Source organism: Gorilla gorilla, chromosome 15 (genome assembly GCF_029281585.2).
Source record: "Gorilla gorilla gorilla isolate KB3781 chromosome 15, NHGRI_mGorGor1-v2.1_pri, whole genome shotgun sequence".
NCBI lineage: Eukaryota > Metazoa > Chordata > Mammalia > Primates > Hominidae > Gorilla > Gorilla gorilla.
Genome location: NC_073239.2, coordinates 97,644,588 through 97,666,869, shown reverse-complemented (window position 1 = coordinate 97,666,869; position 22,282 = coordinate 97,644,588). Strand labels below are relative to the sequence as shown.

Sequence of the window (22,282 nt, the reverse complement as noted above, 5' to 3'; positions counted from 1 at the left end):
AACTACTCATAAACTTCTAGGAAGAAACTTTCTTAGTGCTTTGCTTACATTTCCGCTTTTTGTTGTGTATAAAATGTTGCTACTATTTATATATAATATATATAATTAATATATATTAATATATAGAGTAGTAAATTACTTATAAATATAAAATTAAATATATATATAAATTCTCTAGTAATTGGTAAAGCAAGGAAATAAAATGTAAGTTAGTTAGGAATTTATGATTAAATGTGCTTATGTTGCTAAATTTAGGCCTACAGTCTTGAAAACAGCTGTCATTTAGTTCTATGTCATGCTTTGTTTTGTGTCTAATGTTCACATGTATTTAATGTATCTATTGGCAGGTTGCAGTTCTGGTGATAATGCTAAATTTTTCAACTTTTTCATAATAAAATTCTAATTTATGAAATTATGAAGTTAGCCAGAAGATTGCATTAATGTGTTTTATATTTCCATAGCTGCATTTAAGAAATAGTGGTGAAAAATTTGATATGTTGAAAATGTCAGCTGGGCATGGTAGCCCATGCCTTTAATCCCAGCACTTTGAGAAGCTGAGGTGGGTGGATCACCTGAGGTTAGGAATTTGAGACCAGCCTGGCCAACGTGGTGAAGCCCAGTCTCTGCTAAAAATACAAAAATTAGCCGGGTGTGGTGGCGAGCACCTGTAATCCCAGCTATTCAGGTGGCTGAGGCAGGAGAATCACTTGAACCCCGGGGGCGGAAAGTTGCAGCGAGCCGAGATCGCGCCACTGCACTCCAGCCTGGGCGACAGCGCGAGACTCCATCTCAAAAAAAAATAAAAAAATAAAAAATACATGCTGCTTCACAGATTCTGCTTATGATATTTCAGATGCGTGTGTTATCACGCATTCATATAAGTGCAGCATTCGCTTTAGAACAGAACTTGAAGAATTAATGATTTTGTTTTAATATTGCTATGTATTGAGCATCTGCTATATGGCAGGCATTGTGCTGGATGTTGAGGATAGGACAGAGATAAGATACATGTTTGTTGTTGGCTAACACATAGTGGGATTTTTAAAAACAAAATCTCTTTCAGTTGTTAAAACTATGTAGTCAAGTCCTGACAATGGGTGCTAACGCAGAGAAAAGATGGTCTCTGTATCCTAAAATGGCATATAATCTTAACGATACACACGCAAACATGCTTATATATATGTAGTTTATATGCTTTCTAATCTTTAATATTTAGTTTTCATGTACATGATTGCTATGTACTTTAGGTTAACTTAGCTGTTTGTGTTGATCCATTTATAGTTAGCTATGAATCAAAATTTTGTTGGATTGAGCCAACTACAGATAGGGACTTTCTCTTTGAGAGATAGTATAGCAATAATGATTATGCGTAAAACTTTGAATTCTTTCCTATCTGTGTGGCTTCAGGCAAGTTATTTAAAACTCAAAGCCTCAGTTTTATCATCCTTCAAATGGGCATAATAATACCTTTGTTAGGATTAAGTGTGAGGATGTATGTAAAGTGCTTGGCATAGTATCTGGTATCTAATAAGATATCAGTTAATGGTAGCTGCCATTATTTTGTTATTGTTATGTTTCCAAATATATGCTGACTACTGGTTCAACCAAGCAGTCAACCAATTGGCATATATGGAATGACTGCCTACGGTCAGCCTAATGATGTGTTAGTAATAAAAATAATGTGCCTATGATTTACCTAATCATAAAGCCACAGAACTTTGCTGATGGGAAGTTTAGAACCAGACTATGTTGAATCATTTGAAACAGAGGAGGCACACATGTGAAAAGAGCTGGCCGGTTCATCAGCAAGTGATATTGAAGGCACATGTGTTAAGCAAACCAAACAGGTGGGCACTTTTATAATTATGCTTGATATTTGAGGAGATGAATTACACCTTGGTCATATTTCCATCTCCAAGACCAGGCACAGAGCCTGACACATAGTAGGTAATTTATAAGTAACTTATGGACAAAGAGGTATGTGTGTATACACACACACGCACACACACACACACACACACATATGTATATATGTAAAGAAATATGGATACACATACACACATGTATAAGGTGGCCAGTCTGGGGCAGATAAAAGCAAGAAAATAAAATAAAAATATGTTTTCAATGAAGGAAAACCCAGTGATTAGTAGCCTGAAGATTACCATGTAAGCAATGCAATGAATTTGATAAATGAGGCCTTATGGGTTGAAGGGACAGCTCTGCTACAATCAAAAGGGGTGGACGCTTTCTAATTTGCTTGACAAGGTGGTATTTTTGCATGCCCATCCTCAACATCAATGTGTGATGTTACTGAGGCTACCAATACACACAGCCTTTTTTTTAAAGCCTTGCTTTTATTTTGACTGTGTGGTTTTAGATTGTGTTTCTTGTCATGTTATTATTACCTGGTAAGCTAAGAAATATTAAAACTGCATCAAAATTCATATAAACCATTAGCATCAGTGGTAGCATTAATCAGTGGGAGAACACTGCCGTTGCTAAATATCCACAGAATAACTGACTTTAGCATATTTTCCTCATGTATTCAGTGGTGATATATGGTATTAAAATGCATTTTTTCTAACATCTGATTTTGCTTTATCAAATGTTATTTTTCAGTTTTACATGACAAAGAGAACGAGTGTTATGCAACCCACAGATTTTTACATATTCATTTGGTACTTTTATTACTAGCTTCTAACCAGGGCAAAAAAGCTACCCTGAAATATTATAGAAAGAATTTTCTCCCATCCCTAGTATCATTAAAATTTATTGTTCCTTTTGCTTACATTTTACGGTGAAATATTTGATTCTTCTTTTGTTTCAGAAGAATCTTATTGATATTAATCTTTTGATTTTCATGACATTTACCTGTTTATCAAATATATTTTTATTAGTTTCACTGGAATCTGTGAATCAACAAGTGTTAGTGCATAATTGAATCATTTTTTTTCAGCCAGTCAGCATTAAAGTTTACGTAATGAAGGTTTTAAATGCCTGATCTATATGGATCTTCACCCTATGTAATTAAAAAAATTCATTTGCAAATAGTTATGAGTTTATAAATGACATCAGCTGTCTTTGTAAAGTCAAGTAGCTTGGTATTAGATATGTTTAAAAAATTGATTTTAATTTTGAATATGTTTGTATATTTTTAAAATGGCTGACACTGAAAATTGACATTATTTTATAAATTATTTTTTATATACTGCATATGTTTTCTTCATCCTTATGTTTTATAAATGTGGCTGTTTTATCAAAGAATATATACAATATTTTGTGCAGATGTATTTATATACAATGAGAAAAATTTGTAAAGAAAATGATAGCAATATTATGAGATTGTTTTCCTAAGTCTAACACAAACACCATAAAGACATTTATTTTCCAGTATTAGTGAAGGAATAATTTAATTTTACTGATGATTTTCATTTTATATATACAAGAATCTGAGAAATTATAGGTATATAGAATATCTTGTTCTTGGATATTCTAGGCAGAATTATGAGAATATGTTTCTTGTTACTAGGTACCCAAACCTGGAGGAATTCAGAGATACCTGCCACCCTCATTTTACTTTTCTCCTTTAATCCACCCATAATCACCTCCGTACATGGAGCTTCCTGTTACAAAAGATGCTGTCTTACCCCTTTAGTTAGCTAGCCTTGACAATGTTGCAAGTTCGTCAGGAGTTTTTCAGTCTTTCTGCCCCTGAAAAATCTATGTATTACCTTTTGTTTAACAAGCATTGTCTCAGAGTTTACACGGTAGCACTGGACTACTGAGACAAAGCTGGTAATGAGAGGAGAGAGTTCCCTGACCCCCCTTGCAGGATGTGCGACAGGGTTGTGGCTTGTCTGTTGGGCTGCATGCACACTGAAACCTCTTATGGGAGGGGGAGCACACAGATTGGCAGGTGCAGGAGTTGGGGCAACTACCTCTGGGATCCAGCCCCACAGTAGCGTCCAGGCGTGGGTGTCTGTGACTCCTGAGGCCCTAGTAGGCATGTGTCACAGTGCACTCTTTTAGCCTTGCCATCTGCAGATGGCTTAAGTGTTAAACAGCTCAGTGCTCTCTTGGTACCCAGGTCCTGTCCGGCATCCAGGAAGAATCAATTCACGCATGGACTTGAAGGATGAATGCACGGTTTTATTGAGTGTTGGAGGTGGCTGTCAGCAGGATGGATGGGGAGCTGGAGGGGGGATGGAGTGGGAAGATGATCTTCCCCTGGAGTTTGGCCATCCAGCAGCCGATCTCCTCTCCAACCATCCCCAGTGTAACTCCTCTCGATGTTCAGATGCTCCTCTCTTTTGTCTGTCACACCATTCTGCCATTCTTCTGCCCTTCTGTTCATCATCTTTTCTGCTCATGGAGCCAGGGGGTTGGGGTTTATATGGGTACCAGATAGATGGATGGGTGGGCCAAAAGGCAACTTTTGGGCACAAAAACAGGAATTTTTGTTCTCATTTAGGGCCGTGGGTTTCCAGCCTTGAGGGTGCAGCCTTTGTGGGCAGCTGCCCCTCTTCTACCCCACATTTCCGTGTGTACTGTCCATATCAGTAATTCCAAAAAACATTTGGTATCAGTGTTAAAGTTTATAAGAATTTTAAACAGAAGGTCAGCTTAAACATAATCTTAAACAGAAAGTCAGCTCCCAATACCTTATTTTATAGATGAGGTTCTGGCCCAAAGAGTTAACTGACTTACCTAAGAGCTCCCAGCTATCCTTGGGTAGAAATGGAAATAGGACTCAGGGTTACCAGTCCTGTTCTTTCCATTGATCAGAATCGGTAAGAACCATTTCTGGCCAGTGTTAATTGGAGACACTGAGCTATCTCATTTAATACTTACTTGTTTCAATAGCTATGCTTAGTTCTCTTTAGAGGACCTTATTTTCTGCTATTAATTCTTTCAGAAGATGAGAAAAACTTCAATGAAACAATTAAGAGATACTTTAAGACCACAAATTATGAGACATCTAAGGCTATAGCAATTGATAGGAACTTGTGTTGAATAGATGAGGATGCATAGAAATGCATTTTTGTTCCTTCCCATGAAAAGATTTATTTAAGTCATCTATAAAGTGACACCTAGTAACATTTTAAAGCTGTCATTATGTTGGATAAAAACACTTGAAATCGTTTTCTTATACAACATATGGATCTTTAAAAAATGGTAGTTATAATTCACATTTGCAAGTGTATTTATGGTGCCCATTTCTACAGATGGTAGAAACTGAAGTTGGGAGAATATGGTGACTTGCTCAACATTGCATAGAAACATGGTAGAAACAGGATATGAGCATACAGTCCTTGTGTTCTTCTCCTTTATTTATTGCCAGCAAAATGACTCTCTTTTCATTGAACTCTTAGCATTGAATTTAAATTTAGGGTTATTGCATTCAACAAATTACCATATACTCTTATTTTTTGGTCTGACAAATTTTGGAATGTGAGTCGTCAATGATTTTGTTAGAAAAATCTAATTAAAACCTGAACTTTCCACATAAAACATATCTGTGAGAGGAAACAGTGAATCAGTGTTTTTAAACTTTGTGTTTCAGTTCTAATTTAACCATCTGTTTAGGATTGCTATTTTTTGATGATGGGGAAAAATATATATGATTTTCAGATGTCTGTTCTATGAAGTATTCACTACTTTGCAAAGTCACATTGTCACATTTTTGACTAAGAGGTATTTGATGGTAGGCAGAATTTTCTGACTTCAGATTTTTCTAGAGAAATCAGAAAAATAGAAGCAAATGAGCTGTTGACTTCTAGCATTTACTTTAATGTTTACACTTTAGGCCATTTTTAGGCAGCTTGTGGTCTTTTTTTTTGGTGCTACAGATATTTTAAGTTGTGTGAGTAGAATAAAGTTGTAGTCACCACACATTAATTTAGAAGCAAATTTAAACCAGATACTCTAAGTAAACACTAACTAGGATGTTATGAGTAATTTCCTGTTAGATTCCCATCTTCTTAATAAAAACAATAATAAAAATAATAAAATGGTTGAAGGCAAATGATACATTTTTAGGAGTTTTCATTTAAAGTATGTTTAATTGAATCACATGTAACCATTAAGCCCGGAGTACTCCTTGCCTTTAACAGAGAATAGGCTGAAATAACAGAGTGCTTCCCATTTATGAAATGTAATGTCAGATGTTAAGAAAACAGTATAGAATGCAAAAATGAAGTGAATATACAATGGGAAGGGAGAGGATGCATTTATATGTGCAGCTGTGGCAAAGAGAAGGGAAAAAAATAAAGGTGGATAGAAGTACTTCTGGTTTCTACTTTCTGAATTAGAACACAGCTATGATGAAGCCATTTTGAAATTACTCAATTGGCAATGACTTTCCTACCAACTATTTACAATCAAAGAGGTTGATTTTAAGTGAGTTATAGGAGTAAAGTCAAAGTTTACCAGTTGTACCCACTCCTGACTTGGACTTGATTGAGAGGCCTGCTATTAAATCCTTAACTCACTGAGGGGTTGATAACTACAAGGGTCTAGAGGAGAAGGCAAACATGTTCTGCACTTTCCATTAAAATCCTTTACTATTAGCTTGATTTCATTTACTTCCACAGTTGTGAGTGATCCCTGTAGTGTGGGTATCAGGCTAAATAATGGTGTATACCATTGGTTGAGGTGAAAAAAGCCGATGGAATAGGCAACATGAAAGTTCTGTATCGTATCTGTTTCAGTTAAGCAATCTTAGCTGGCTTTGGTTGACCCTAAAAGGGAACATAAAGTGAATGTCTGGGTTTGTTTTCATTGAGTTTTTCTTTCATCAGCATTTAAATTGTTTATTGACTCAATTCATTTTGTTGTTTAATGTTGAACAAGCAATAATCAATAAATTTTAGGAAAAACACCTAAGAGGTGCTTGTTATATACAGGTTATTTTATTTGGACTTTCATTTTTAAGTTTAAAAAATATTCTTTCATAAGAAAAGTATTAATGATAGACTGGATTAAGAAAATGTGGCACATATACACCATGGAATACTATGCAGCCATAAAAAAGGATGCGTTCATGTCCTTTGTAGGGACATGGATGAAGCTGGAAACCATCATTCTCAGCAAACTATTGCAAGGACAAAAAACCAAACACCGCATGTTCTCACTCATAGGTGGGAATTGAACAATGGGAACATCGCACACCGGGGCCTGTCGTGGGGTGGGGGGAGTGGGGAGGGATAGCATTAGGAGATATACCTAATGTAAATGACGAGTTAATGGGTACATCACACCAATGGCACATGTATACATATGTAACAAACCTGCACGTTGTGCACATGTACCCTAGAACTTAAAGTATAATTAAAAAAAAAAACAACTCAGAATAAAATTCAGTATCCTTTAAGAAAAAAAAAAGAGGAAGAAATCTTGATGGTTATTAAAGACACTGTAACCTTATAAACATTTCTCTCAAGATGAATGATAATTTTTTTCTTTTGAAAATTAAACAATGTTCGTTCCAAATGCATAATTTGAAACTCTAGTTGTTTTTTCCCTTGTCAATATTTCATTTCAGAAATAGAAATGCATCAAAATTGGCTGATTTTTAAATTATGGATGTTATTTCTATTTCCAGGCATTTGTCTTGAGAGAAATATGTAATAAGAATAAAACTTAATGAATGCATAAAGTATCATTTAGAAGGTATTTGTTATTTCAACTTTGAATATTAATTTCTAGGAACATATCCAATACATATCCTAACACGTTCTGATTATGCTGTTCATCGTCCTTGTATTGCTCAATACTTTCCTAGAAAAAGACAATGAAAAGCCTGAGGCAGAATAATTTCTTTAAATGTGGTTAAAAGTTTGAATTAGAATTTCCATTTTTTTGATTCTGGTTTATGGAAACAAACTTTTGTAAGCCTGCCTAAGACCAGGTTATAGATTGGAAAGTCATTCACACCCAAGTTTTAACCTGCATCAAATCTTAAAGCCAGTGTTTTGATATGCCATCCCGTTTTTCTATTAGCTCCATTGTTTTACTAAGGCTCTTGCATACTCTTAATGCTATTAATCGTAACTTCTTCCCCTCTTTTGGAGGAAATAATATAAAGCAATCCTCTACTTATCAGAGGAGAAGGAAGAGAGTGTATCTAACCCACGAAATGGTAGCATTTTTGTTTTAGAAACCAATCTTAGAGTAGAAATCATAGTGTTCCTTTGCTTGTTAAATACATGTAAAGAATCAGCTCATTCTCTCACACATGGACCCATATTTAGTTCATCAGCTGATCTTATTGACTCTACTTTAAAATTGATTCTGCATCTGAATACTTCTTACCACTTCCACGGCTCTCACTATTGTGATATCGTCTTGTCTTGATAGCTACAATAGCCTCGCTACTGACAAGGTGATTGTCCTTAATGAATTAAGTAATTAACTGTGGCAACAAAAGAGGACTAACTTACTGTAGCATGAGAAGTTATTTGAGTTCAGAGATTAAAATTTTTTTCTTGTTTATAATTTTTAAAAATTGTTGTATTGGTTGTATGCTTGACACATTTAATATGCTCAAAAATGCTTGTCAATGAGTAGAACATAAAAGCTTATTTATGTTTTAGCAAGATTTATCAAATGACTGCTATGTGAGACAGTCTAGTAGGGGCTGGGATATGTAAATAAAGAAGGATAAGATCTTCACATTAGAGGTACTCACAGTCTGATGAGGAGACAGACATAGAAGACACAGAGTAGTGAGTGGCAGAGCAGAAATTTAAATTTTAGAGGTTATAGATTGCAAAGCCTGTCATACCTAAGTTTTAACCTGCATCAAATCATATGGCCAGTGTTCCCATTTGCCATTCCTTTTTTCTATTAGCTCTATTGTTTTACTAAGGCTCTCACATGCTCTTAATGCACTATTAATCATAACTTCTTATGGTAGCACAGAGAAGGGACACCTAATATTCCTGTGCAAGAACTCAGGTAATCTTTCACTGTTCTAACAACCATGTGGGTGAGGAAGGAGGGGTGTGTTATTGGACTTTTATAATGAGTTAGGAATTCACCTTCCTTTTCCTGTATATTCCTGAGAAGAGTTGGTTTCCCAGAGGGCAAATGATATATGTAGGGTAAATCCACGGAGATTTCTCAAACTCATCTGAACTCTTGATTTTAGAGTTATTTTTGCTTTGTCTTGTTTATTTTTTGATATCAGTCTAGATATTTCATATATAGACAAGTTTTGAGTTTAAGGAGCTCTCCATTACGTAAAAATCTAGTTTTGAGAAATAAGCTTGAAAAAAGTGGTTATGATGTGACCAGCACTTGATGTGTTATTTTTTCTTTTTTGGTCATTTTGTAAGACAGTTGAAACTGCTGTGTGGTAATTTTCCAGCTTAAATTATTTCCAAGTTTCCTATAGTATCCGTCGCAGATATCTTCTCTTTTAGTTGCCCTTGTAGTTGCTGCCCTGGTTGACATTTTATGTTGTATCCTAACTTCTTTGCAGCTGAGTCAACTGTTGGTATAAAAATGTGGGCCTTCTTTAGAGAGTCAGATAAATGGTTTCCAGACAGATCCAATTTTTGTTCAGGATAGTTTCATAATTTGCCTTGTAATGCTAGTGTCCTGGATTTAAAGCTTAGGCATAACAGTTATCTTGAGTTATGAAAATATTCTTCCTCAAAACTTTTTAGGGGATGTGTGCATGTCGGTAGGTTCAACAAGCTGTATTTCCAGTAACTTTGCTTAAATTGCATTCGTTTTTATTTCAGCCTTTAATATTATTTGATTTCTCTCTTTCTCTATCTTTTATCCTATCTCCCCCTACCCTTTGTTGACGCATGTAAAGATGGCCTTGGGACTGAAATATTGTCACATTTGCTGACTCAGGTTAGTTTTCAGTGAAGGAAAACCATTAATTACCTTTGTAAATTAATGATTTATTTAGTCATGTCAGTGTACTTTATTTAACGTAATATTTCTGTTTAAGGTGTTTGATGAACTGTTTTTACTTCATGTAATAGCCATATTCTAAATAAAGTGGCATTTCTGGAAGTCTTAAGACATTGAAGGAATCTCATAACCTTTTACCAAAGAGATACTATTTTGGACATGCTCTTGTGTTATTGAAGCTTTTATATTTCTGATAAGATCTATCTCCTTATAATCTTTAGAGCCTCTGAGAAAGTGAATGCTCTGAGTTGTAAAGAGCATGCTGAAACATAAATCTATAATTACAACAGCATTTCTTATCTTTTGAATTATAGGACAGTTCATCAAACCAGTTAACAGAGTGTGTGTGTGTGTTTATCATGAGATTGTCAGCAGTTTTATTTTACGTTTTCTTTATACTTAAGTGTCAACAATATGAGCCTTTCTTGTCCTAAAATAGAAGCTTCATAAAACCTTTCCTGTCTTGATGATGGAACTATACCTTGTTCAGTGTGTGATTAGCACACTTTTGAAAATTGGACTAAAGCAGATTTTATGTGTACACAGGTACTTCTTCAGCGCAGATGGATAGCCCCTTTAAAAGTTTGGGATATTATGCATGTTCAGTGTGCTTTTGATTTTGTGGTCTATTCTGAATATGTCAATATGTCATATATTTTCATTTATAATAAGGCTCATTCAGAATTTAATTTTTGATTTCTCCTTTCTACTTTAGGACATTAGTCCTCATATAACTTGCTGAAAACTTTTCTAAATTTTTCACATTGTTTTTCTAAATTCTAATGTTAAGGCCTCAGCCTTTCTAGCATTTTAAGAGAGAATACTAGTCAGGGGCTCAGGTTATGGGGTTGTATTTAATAGGTTCTTTCACTTTAGTCAAGTTATGTAGTCTGTCTGAGCTTTGGTTACCTAAAATGTAAAATTAGGGGTTGGTTTATTCTCTGAGGTTCTTTCTCAAATTCAGCCATTATCTAGGATATCTTTCTTCTTGGATCTCATAGACTGCTGTAGTCAGCTTCATCTGCCTTCCTCCCTACCCTCCAAAAGAAGTTACCTACATTCCCTAGCTCCAGGCATCTGTGTCCTTTCACCCTGAAACATTGAAGTTAGATTGTGTCTTCCATATTTCTAATCATTCTCTAAAATACCACATTTTGCCTCTGATTCTCTAGAAATTTGGTAACTTTTTGTTAATCTTGTAGAATCAGGGGATATTGCCCCCTCTGAATTGACTGAAAGACCAGGGAATAGCCTTAATAGTGCCTAAATATTATCATCTGCCCTTACTTATTTGAATGCCTCTGAATCTAACAGGATACTTGGATTAACTTCAGCCAATTTCCAGCCCCAACCCTCCCCCAGAATTAGCTGTGCTTGCTTAGTCAGCACATCTATTTCTAAAACATGAAACTGGGAGAAAGCGCTAATTCATTGGGTACCATAATTAGTGTTCAAATAAATATGCCCAAACCAGATGAATGGGACAAAAGTAATGACATTTCATGCAAATATTTGTTGACTCTATGAGAGTAGGAGCCTGCCTGTCTGTGTCGTTTACTCTATCTCCACACTCGATCTTAGCCAGAAGGCCGAGAAGCAATCACTTACTCCATCTGTAGTGGGCATGAGAATGTCTTGTCTAGAATAGGACTTAGGTAAATATTTGTTGGATGAGGGGGATGAATGAATGAATGAATGAATGAATGAATGAAATATAACTGCTGAAGTATGGTGTGGAAGAGCTTACTTAACTCTTGGATTTAGGATCTTGGAGTACATGCAGACAATGGAGACCACTATGTGTCTGAAACCTAATCAAATAAAAAACAGGGGAAAGGAACATAAATCTTTACCTGGAAGTTTAGAAGGCTTAGTGGGGGTGAAGGATTTGTTTGTTTAGTTTAATTGTTGCATATAGCTTGGACACTGATGGAGAGAGTTTACAGCTTTGTCAGGTACTCTGTTCCTTGACACTTGTGTTCATTTTGTGGTTGGATGACTCAGCTGTCAAAAATGCCAAATAAGGGAATCCTGAAGGAGCAAGTAGTTGAATTTACTGATCTTTAAGATCCATGTGAGCCCATAGTCCTACAGCTTTTACTTCAAAGAGAGCTTGGACGTAGCATACAACTGTCCCACAGAGGATAGTGAAGTGGATAATGAAATTTTCTATGTTTTCTAAAGAGACCGAACTTATAGAGATTTTTCTGACAATATCAACATTCTCAAGAATATCAAAAGATTGAAGTAGTTTTGTCTTCTTATTAATAAGAGACAAGTAATGGAGACCACAGAAAAGTAGTAGTGGATGAAAGAGAGTTGGCTTTGAGGGAAGTGAGAAAAGAAAGATCAATTATAACATTATTTTGAATTGCTTAGATGTAAAATATGGGCAGTCTTCTAATACATCGGTAGTCTCTGATAGGGTATTTATTTTCTTTATTACTATCAGACCATGAAAATACTGCACCATCAGGAGGCCTTATGTACGTGTGGGGAGAAACCTCCTAGGACACCTCAGTAGCCTCCAAGGTTATAAGCTCTGCATGGTAATTGATGAAATCATCTTTAACATATTGAATTTGAGTCTTCAAAAAATGTTTAAATCATTTATTCAGCAAAGTGGAGGAGTTTAAAGATGATTACAAACATGTTTTGTGGACTCCTGAAATTAGCAGTTTATTTGGGGAGATAGGTGCACAAGCAAATAATTATATTACAATTTGAAAAAAATTAAAAAATTATGATATACCTAATATACTATGGGAATGATTTGCTTCAGGAGTTCAGGAAGAAAGAATGCAGCATCTTAAAGGATAAACTTTGAAGGATAAGAAGGTATAGGTGGTAGATACACAGGAACAGTAGGGAGGCAAATATCACCTAGAGACTTAGTAATAATGTTGCTTTCTGATGAGTAAATGATACAATTATCAAATACTGTTCAGAGCTGGGGTGTTAATTTTTCAGAAAACTCCTAGTTGTGAGCAAGACTTGGGAGAATATTAATCAATCTAAAGAAATGATGTATTAATTGGTAGGGAGAGTTTGGACAGAAACTCAATGTGGAAAAACAAGAAAGTTAGGGAGATACACCTCATCACCCTCCATGCAAATACTACCTAGAAGAATGGAGCTCATGTTATTGTGGTTTGTAAATTCCTGATGTGTGGTGAACATGCTGGACTTTCATTGGCCGGATGCCATTTGAACATTGTTTCATAAAACAAACTCCCCTTGCTCTAATTTCCTATTCGTTAACCTATAGTCTGATTATAGTTTGCCTTCCCATCTAGATCTGTCTATAGGGAGAAAATGTACTGGTTATGCTGACATGGACATTCTGATTCATATGGTAGTTATGGGTCTCATCGTAAATGAATGTAGTTAATTGAGTGGCTTTCTAGTTCATACACATTAATCTCTTGTGAGCTTAATGTTATTCTGCTGCTGAAAGTACCTCTCTGAGTACCAAAAAGAAATTCCAGTTCCTAGGTTTACAAAGCTGAGATCCAGACCCAGATGATGGACTAAGATGAACTCCTGGAGATAAATGTCTCTTGGCTACCAGCCCCATTTTGAAGTAGCACAACTTCAAGCAGAGTTGTACAAGTCAGATGTGGTCTGGGGAGACATATGTAGGCAGATTTAAGGTGCTGTAAGTAATCAAATTCCAATAGAGTGGAAAGGAGGAAGATAAGGCATGAGAGAAGTGCAGAAGATAGATTATGAAAGGGTCTGTCTTTTCTGGCAGAGGATGTTTCATTTGTTTTTAAAGTAAGTTGAATTGAAAGGAAGTATCATTTATGTTTCTTTTAGTAAAATATCATTCTAGCTTTCATGATTAATTCTTAATGAGTGGATCTCCTTGTTATTTTTTTTCAATTGAGGTTGGGTTTGTGGCTCACATAATTTTCCTGGTTTTGTTGTAGTTAGCAGGCCAGTTGAAGATGGTTAGGTTACAGTGTGATGACTGAAGGTGTCATAGCTAGCCATCATGGATTTGGTCCACCATTTAGACATACAATTCTAGTGATTTTGTTATTTTATTACAAGCCCTATGCATTTGGAATTTCTCTAGTAATGTAACTGTGTAATCATAATGATTTAGAATTGTTTTTGCCTAGAGTGGGTCCCCAAGTACTTGTAATCTCTGAAAGGGCTCCCTTTTCTTTAAGTATATAATGACAAGATGAAAAGTACCTTCATCTTTCTTTTATCAAATTTTCATGACTCAAAAGCATTTATGTGGTAAATGCAATTGCATTTGAAACTTAGAATTTTTCTAAAGCTATGTTTTGATGAGATAAAGGTGGTAACACTTATTTTTTTCCTCAAATGAAGAAACTAGCATCATATTTAGCAGTTTATATTTTCTGGTGTTTTACTAATGTTCAGTGAAAGCTTGAAGTCAGTGTCTGACATCATCTTTTACTCTCATTCATTACTGAGAATATGTTATTAAAATGGGAAAAGGTTCTTTTTTCTACTTCTTTTTTTCTTTTGGTTAGGGACTTATTATAATTTTGTTTGCCAGATATCTGCTCACCAGTTCCCAAACTGCCCTACGATGGAACTTTATAATTTTACCTCAGTTAATGAGTAGATTAAAGTGTTTTATTTTGGTAAAGTAAGGGGACTGATGGAATCAGATTTCTTTTCAAATCCACTTCTAGTTGGTTGAACAGATATTACAAGTATTTTCTTGCCTCCACTTAATAGTAATCACCTTGTTTAATTTCTTTCAATGCCTTAGGAAAAACATATAAGCATTGAAGAGGAGCACTTAAGGAGGATCGAAGAGGCCAGATTGCAGCTCAAGGATCAACTTCTTTGCTTGGAGACTGAACAGGAATCCATTCTTGGTGTGATAGGAAAGGAAATTGATGCAGCTTGTAAAACATTCTCCAAGGACTCAGTGGAGAAATTAAAAGTAATTATGAATTCTCATTGCACCTTATATTTTCAGTTAGTTTCCTAATATATAATTGTAATAGGATTTTAATGTGTGGTAGTCAGATTATTATTATGGAAAATTTTATAAAACAAAACATTTTGCATTTTTTAGAACAAGGCGCTGGATCTATTGCACAGTTGTGATGAGAGAACGAATGATGTTATTTCATTGAATTGGCTGTGTCTCACTCTGTAAAAAAAAAAAAAGAAAAATCTTATAAGAGAGGTAGCCCTTGGAGTCAAGAGGCCTGGAATTTGAGTTTTCACTATCGCAGGCTATTTTTGTTGTTGTTGGTATATTACCGGCTAACATCTATTGAGTACTATAGTATAGGTACTGTAGTATGCATGGTGCTTTAGTCTCTCCATTATCCTCTGAAACAACCCTATCTTTTAGTTACTCTGATTAAACCCACTTAAGAGAAAGGGAGGTTTAGATGGTTTAAGTAACTTGCCCTTGGCTGTACATCTGGTTAAATGCTAAACTAGGGCTTCAAACCTATGGAGTCTAACTCTGGAACCTAAATTAGTAACCACTATGTTATCCGCCTTCCCTGTTTAAACCAACTATATTTAATTTAGCTTTTCTATTTTAACAAATGGAATACTGCTACACAATTTAGAGTCATAGTAAAATGATAAATAAACACAGAAGTGATCATGGATGCTCTGAATTCCTTGCTGGTAAGCACTTCTGTCAGCTCTAGGTTTTGCTGCTATTTTACATACAGAGAACATTACATTGCTTTGATATGTGTAACCATAATACGTTACAGTTTGGCATCATTTACCCCTCTGTTTACTGCATTTGGTGATATGATGGCACTCACATTGTGATATTATGCTGAAATGCTTTTTATTTTTCAGGAGTTTCTACTATTGATTTTGACATTTATTAGTCTTTTTCCTCTTCTAGAATGACCTTCCTTTCTCATACTACTATGTTCCCCTCTTTTTTCTTGCTCTTTCTCTCTGCCTTTTTTTCTATCTTAAATTGTGTTTAAAGGAAAATATAACTAATTCTCTTGCAGTCAAGGCATTTTTAGAATTTGTCTTTAATGGAAATATTTTAACTAATAAAATTTGGTAGAGTTGATGGAATTTTTACAATATGTATTCCCATTTACAATTTTTTTTTAAGTTCAAGTGTTACTTTGAAAAGACTATGAGTCTAATATGAGAAATAATTGGCTTTAGGGGGAAAACTAACTCTTTTAGAACTATTGTAGGGCCTATGATAATTCTAACTTTTCTTTTTTTCCTAATGCTGCTTTTTAAATTTAAGACTTGTCATATTTGCGTTTATTTAATGAATGTGGAGCCTTGAAAATCCTAATTTTTATCTAGAAGAAGTATATATTAGCAATGCAATATTTATTCTATATTTAAATATTTGTAACAGCATGGTTTGTTTTCAGTCATGTGGGAAGGTAAAATGGAAACATTTGGATCATGTTGTAAGATATATATATATATACACACACACACGCACACACACACATATATATGCACTCACATATGTGCATATATATACACAGTTTGTTATGGGCAATTGCAGGCAAATACATGATGTACAGATAGCAGATTGCTTAAATATTTTATTTCTTTATGAGTCACAAATTATCCTTCCAATATATTCCAAGAAGCATCCAATTTTTTATAGGCTTTCAGACATGGAGTGACTGTGGTAATGGGTTTTACGCTTCTTCCCCTAGAGAAAGACTAATTCAATCCAAGTCTTGGGTGGAAAATAAATCTAAAAGAAAGGAAATTCTATTAATTTTTTAAGAGTCTACATTTTTTTCATTGTGGGCCTCTTTTCATTAGTAACTTCTGTTGTTTTATTGCTGTAAACCTGGGAAAAAGAAATGGAATGCTCAAGAACATAGCACTCAAGAAACATACTCAAGAAACCACCCAGGGGTGTGGTAAAGATAAAATTTATGTTTGTTTTGTAGTTTATAGTTCTGAGAGAGTGTGGAAGAATCATGTAAAATGTTTTCAAAAAAGGAATAATTCCACTTAGTCATTTATTGATTCTTGAAATATTGCTGATGAGATTTTCAGCCATTGTATGTAAAGAGTAACAGTGCTATGGAATAAATTAGAAAATAGATATGTAATAAATGAGTTTGAGAAAAGTCCTGGGAATGTTGATGTTATTTTTAGTTACATTTTTCTTTTTCAAGTCAGTGTATTTGTTACTTATTCCACTTTAGTTAATGTATGTGTTTGACAATGAAGGACAGACATACACTACAGTTGTAAAACAATTAGGAAAGTGTCTGAATTAAGATGTATCATTCTCACAGGCCAGTTTTTGATAATTCAAGAGCTCAAGTAAATAGATTGGTTCTGCACTGCACTTATTTTAGTCTCTCTCTTTCCATAACACTTGGTCTGAGTATTCATTCAGTTTTAGAGCATGAAGACGATGGGCTTTGGATCAAGACAGGTATAGGTTCATATTGGAAGTCACTGCAAATTTCTAATATATGACCTTGGATAAGTTATGTAAGCTCTTTCCTCTCTAAGAGTTCATGTCCCCAGTTATAAGTTGGCTCATTGAGAAGATAAAGTGAGGTAAGATATAGAAGGTGCATATTATAGGGTCAAATATCTTGCGCTTAGTGGATACTCAAGTAATGTTACCTATCATTATTTTGTATTGCCTTTTTTAGTAATATGTTCACAAATACATATGGCTTCTCTTTCTTTATATTTTTAATGACAAATGCCTGTTATAGTGCTTTTTTCATAATAGGCCTTGAAGCCTATTTATTAACAGTGACATCTTGATATGCAGTAGCAGTGGTTTATTGTGTTCTCTGTCCCAGACACTGTGCTGACACCGTTCGTTAAATGGTTTTTTTTTTTTTTTTTTTGAGACAAAGTCTCTCTCTTGTCCCCCAGACTGGAGTGCAATGGCACGATCTCTGCTCACTGCAACCTCCGCGTCCTGGGTTCAAGCAATTCTCTTGCCTCAGCCTCCCGAGTAGCTGGGATTACAGGCATGCGCCACCACGCCCGGCTAATTTTTGTATTTTTAGTAGAGACGGAGTTTCACCATGTTGGCCAGGCTGGTCTTGTACTCCTGACCTCAGGTGATCCACCAGCCTCGGCCTCCCAAAGTGCTGGAATTACAGGTGTGAGCCACCATGCCTGGCAGGTTAAGGCTATCTTCTTAAACATGTAGCTATAGGTAAATCTGTAAAGCAAATAATAAAATGTGAACATTACTTGTACTTTTACCCAATTATCTTATACTTTGATATTAAACATTAATATCCTTATTAGGCCACAGAAGATTTAATTGACATGTATGACATTCATGAATGAAAAAGAAAATAATAAAAGTGTATTCTAATCAATGACAAATGGATGTATGCAAATATTCAGCAATGTAGTAGAGAACTGGAAGAGGAAGAAAATACTGTGAACTCGGGTGATTAGGGAAAATTTCCTTGAAAAGGCAGGGAGGATATGAGAATTGGGTGAGATTTAGATAGAAAGGTGGATGAGAGAAAACTGGATATAAGAATACAATATTCACATATGTGGTATGTGGTGGGCACTCAGTATGCTTTCAGCATTTGTCTAAATGAGTTAACTAATGATATTCCTGACAAAGAAGCAATGTGCACACAGCTCAGGAGGTATGGAGGTATTTGAGAAGAGGAATAGACTTCTCCTTGTAGAGAGAGAGGATATTTTTAAACAGGCAAATTTGAGAAAGAGGTCTTCAAAAATATTATTTGTAGCACAGAGTTCAACAAAAGTACAAATTGAGAAAAAACTTTTGTATTTACAATTATAAAGTCATTGCCAACTTTGAGTACAGTTTTACTTTAGTAATATAACAAAACCAGATGCAGGGGATTTTATAAATGAGTTGGCGTGAAGGAAGTCAAAGCAGCTAGCGTAGATGAACTATTGAAATACAAGGCAATGTTTGCGTGAAGTCATGTTGATGAGTTTGTGTCTATTGACAATCATTGATAAGACAAAATGGCCCTTTTACTATTAAAGAAGGATAAATGAGAGAGAATTGTTTCCATGTAATCACATATAACCCTCTTTGAAGTACATTATGTAGAACAAGACTGAGGAGAGGAAACAAACAGAAATGAAATAAACTGACTTTAATTGAAGCTGTTTGCCATATGTAACTCCATAGAATCAGCCTCCACATATCCTAGCAATGATAGCACTTGATAGTTGATTTTTCCATCAAAATATTTATTGCCAATACATAAATAAATGAATACATACATAAAAAGGCATATAAATGAATGCTAGTTTGGAACAGGTTGAGTATTTGGGTTAAACATTTTTCTTTTTAAATCCTTAAATTGGGGAACTAAACTTTTGGATGCTGTGGTGAAGAATTTCATTTATATATGTTTATGTCAGAGAAAAATGTATTTCTAATCGACTGTTTTCTCTTTTGTAGGTTTTTTCATCTGTTCCTGATATACATTATGACCCACATCGCTGGTTAGCAGAAAGCAAGGTAATTAATCTTTGAATCCTAAAGTTATTGTAATATTTATGATCTTTAAGCCATCCTATTTGGTTTAGCTATTTATTTTGTTATGTAACTGAACATATGAAGCTATAATGCTTAATTGCAGGGGAAGATATCACTGCAGTCCACTTAGGGAATCTCCATGTTTCTTATTTTAACATTTTAAACTTAAATATGTAGGCCTAGAAAGAGAGAATAAAGGAAAGTAAAACTGTTGAAATATTGAGAACCAGATTATAGATATATGTGAACATTGACAAAGGAACACAGAAGAAGGAAGAGCTAATTCTATTGTTTGTGCTGGGAGAAAGGGAGGGTATGATGCTACCAGCATGTCATAGCCAGCTTCTGGAAAAAAGCAATATTTAAACTTGGCCTTGCAAAAATATGTAGTTCTCCAGTTAGTTAGTTATGGGTAGAACAATGACATGAAGATGAGAATATTTGAGTAACCACAGATAATGCCCTGAGATTGGTGAGTAAGACATGGGTGGGAGGTGATGGAAAGATAAAGTTTACCTTTGAAGGCCAACTATGCATTAGAGAAGCCTCCTAAAACAAAGCATTCTTAACAAGAAAATGAAAGTATAGTGATTGAGCATTAGACTTTAACAACAGTGAACCTGTGCATTTCTAGCCATTTTTGATAGAAACAAATACAAATTTGTATTTATGCCACCTGAATAGGGAATTTAGAATACACGTTTTGCTGTCTCAGAATGTTTTGGCCAGAAATTTCTGTTGTGCATTAATATTGCATTTCTCATTTTTCTTTTCCTCAGCTTTACAATTCTGACAAGAGCAATGTACTTAGAATTTTCTTTCAAGTTAAAATCTTTATCATTTCTGAACAGAAAGCTTTCACTGCAGTAGTTCAGTTAAACTATGAGAGCCAGAGATGATTCTTAATCATAGCTCTTTAATTTGGGAGCTTGTGAGCAGTTTTCCCTTATCATTTAATGGGACTGAACTTCTGATCAGACCCGTTCTAATACTGCATGAGACAACTGTTCCTTCTACAGTGTAAACGGGTTGTGATAAAAAATACCACACTGACCAACTGACTAAGGGGGAATTGAATCTATTTGCTAGAAAGATGGGTTAGGTTATTGATGGGCTACAATACTGTAATTCCCATGAACTATAGCTGGACAGCTCTATAAGTATTGAAGATAAGATCTGAAATCAGAGGACAAAAAACTATGTGGAAAGTAGAATTGCTCTTCAGATAGTCCATTCTGACGTCTTGCAGTATTAGAAGGACCTCTGAGGGCATTCAGTAATTGTTTTCATAAATCTACCAAATGAATTTGTTCTGTTAGTGTTAATTCTAGAAAACAAGGATTGGGTGGGGATTGCACACAGTTGCTTTGTTGGCACTGGTGGCATAATAAAAATGTGAAGTCCAATTGAGAGTTGGACTATACTTACAGGTAAAATAGCTAATGAATGGTAATAATAAGAAATTACAGGAAGGAAGAGGGTTGAGATGGTCTGTATTAGTCAGGGTTCTCCAGTGGGACAGAACTAATGGAATAGATCTATTTTTAAAGGGGAGTTTACAAGTATTTACTCACATGATCACAAGGTTCCACAATAGGCCATCTGCAGGCTGAGGAGCAAGGAGAGCCAGTCCAAGTTACAAAACTGAAAAACTTGGAGTCCAATGTTCAAGGGCAGGAAGGATACAGCATGGGAGAAAAATGTAGGCTGGGAGGCTCGACCAGTCTGCCTTTTCATATTTTTCTGCCTGCTTTTATTTGAGCCACACTGGCAGCTGATTAGATTGTGCCCACCCAGATTAAGGGTGAGTCTGCCTTTTCCAGCCCACTGACTCAAATGTTAATCTCCTTTGGAAACACCCTCACAGACACACCCAGGCTCAATACTTTGTATCCTTCAGTCTAATCAATTTGGCACTCAGTGTTAACCATCACATGGTCATTAAGGAATGCCAGGTAAGCAGTTTCCGTAGATTAGGGGTATGTTTTTGTAACAAGTTCTAACAAGGTATGGTAAGGCCATGTTTTCTTCAGCTTAATGGAATTTACTGAGAAACTACTATGTCTCAGATGCTGTTACATGCTGTGGAAATAAAAAATGAACAAGATGTCCGGGCACAGTGGCTAACGCCTGTAATTCCAGCACTTTTGGAGGCCGAGGTGGGGGGAATCATGAGGTCAGGAGATTGAGACCATTCTAGCTAACACGGTGAACCCCTGTCTCTACTAAAAATACAAAAAATTAGCCAGTCATGGTGGCACATGCCTGCAGTCCCAGCTACTCGGGAGGCTGAGGCAGGCAAATTGCTTGAACCCAGGAGGCAGAGGTTGCAGTGAGCCAAGATTGCGCCACTGCACTCCAGCCTGATGACAGAGCAAGACTCCATCTCAAAAAAAAAAAAAAAAAAAAAAAAAAAGAACAGGACGTTGTCCTGGTCTTTAGGAAAGACAGACAATATGCAGATAATTTCAGTCTTACAAGTAGGAGCTGTAGTAGAAGTATGCAGAAGCTGCCATGGAGGCTGATTTCCCAGATAAATATTGAAACCATCCAGGTAAAGAGCAAAGAGCAAACATGCAAAGAACAAAGTTCTAGGAAAGGCACAGTACAGAAGCAATTTGATGAATGCAAAGAACACTCAAATGATTTACCAATAGTAAAATATGAAGGTATGACACAGAGAATGGCAGGGCATGGGGCTCCAGAGGGATTAAGTTCATCCAGTAGAGCATTATTTGCCGTTTTGAGGATCCTGGATTCAGACCTACATTGCATGGAGAATCACAAAGGAGTTTTGAACAGGAGAATGGCATGCTTATATTTATATTTTGGTAGTGAGGTGAAAGGTAGATTAGAGTTGGTAAG

The 22,282-nt window shown here is 35.5% G+C and overlaps 1 protein-coding gene across 16 annotated transcripts in view; it reads left to right on the top strand.

Annotated features, from left to right (window-relative positions):
- Positions 1-22,282, top strand: part of CEP128 (centrosomal protein 128) — a 446,086-nt gene that overhangs the window by 165,333 nt on the left and 258,471 nt on the right. For all 16 annotated transcript variants that reach the window (XR_010130804.1, XR_010130805.1, XM_063698091.1 and 13 more), the window contains 2 exons: positions 14,687-14,863; positions 19,340-19,399. Coding sequence is in view for 14 of the 16 variants with exons in the window: in XM_063698091.1 (XP_063554161.1) it covers positions 14,687-14,863; positions 19,340-19,399 (237 nt within the window). In the remaining 2 variants the exon portion in view is untranslated. The remainder of the gene's footprint in view (positions 1-14,686; positions 14,864-19,339; positions 19,400-22,282) is intronic.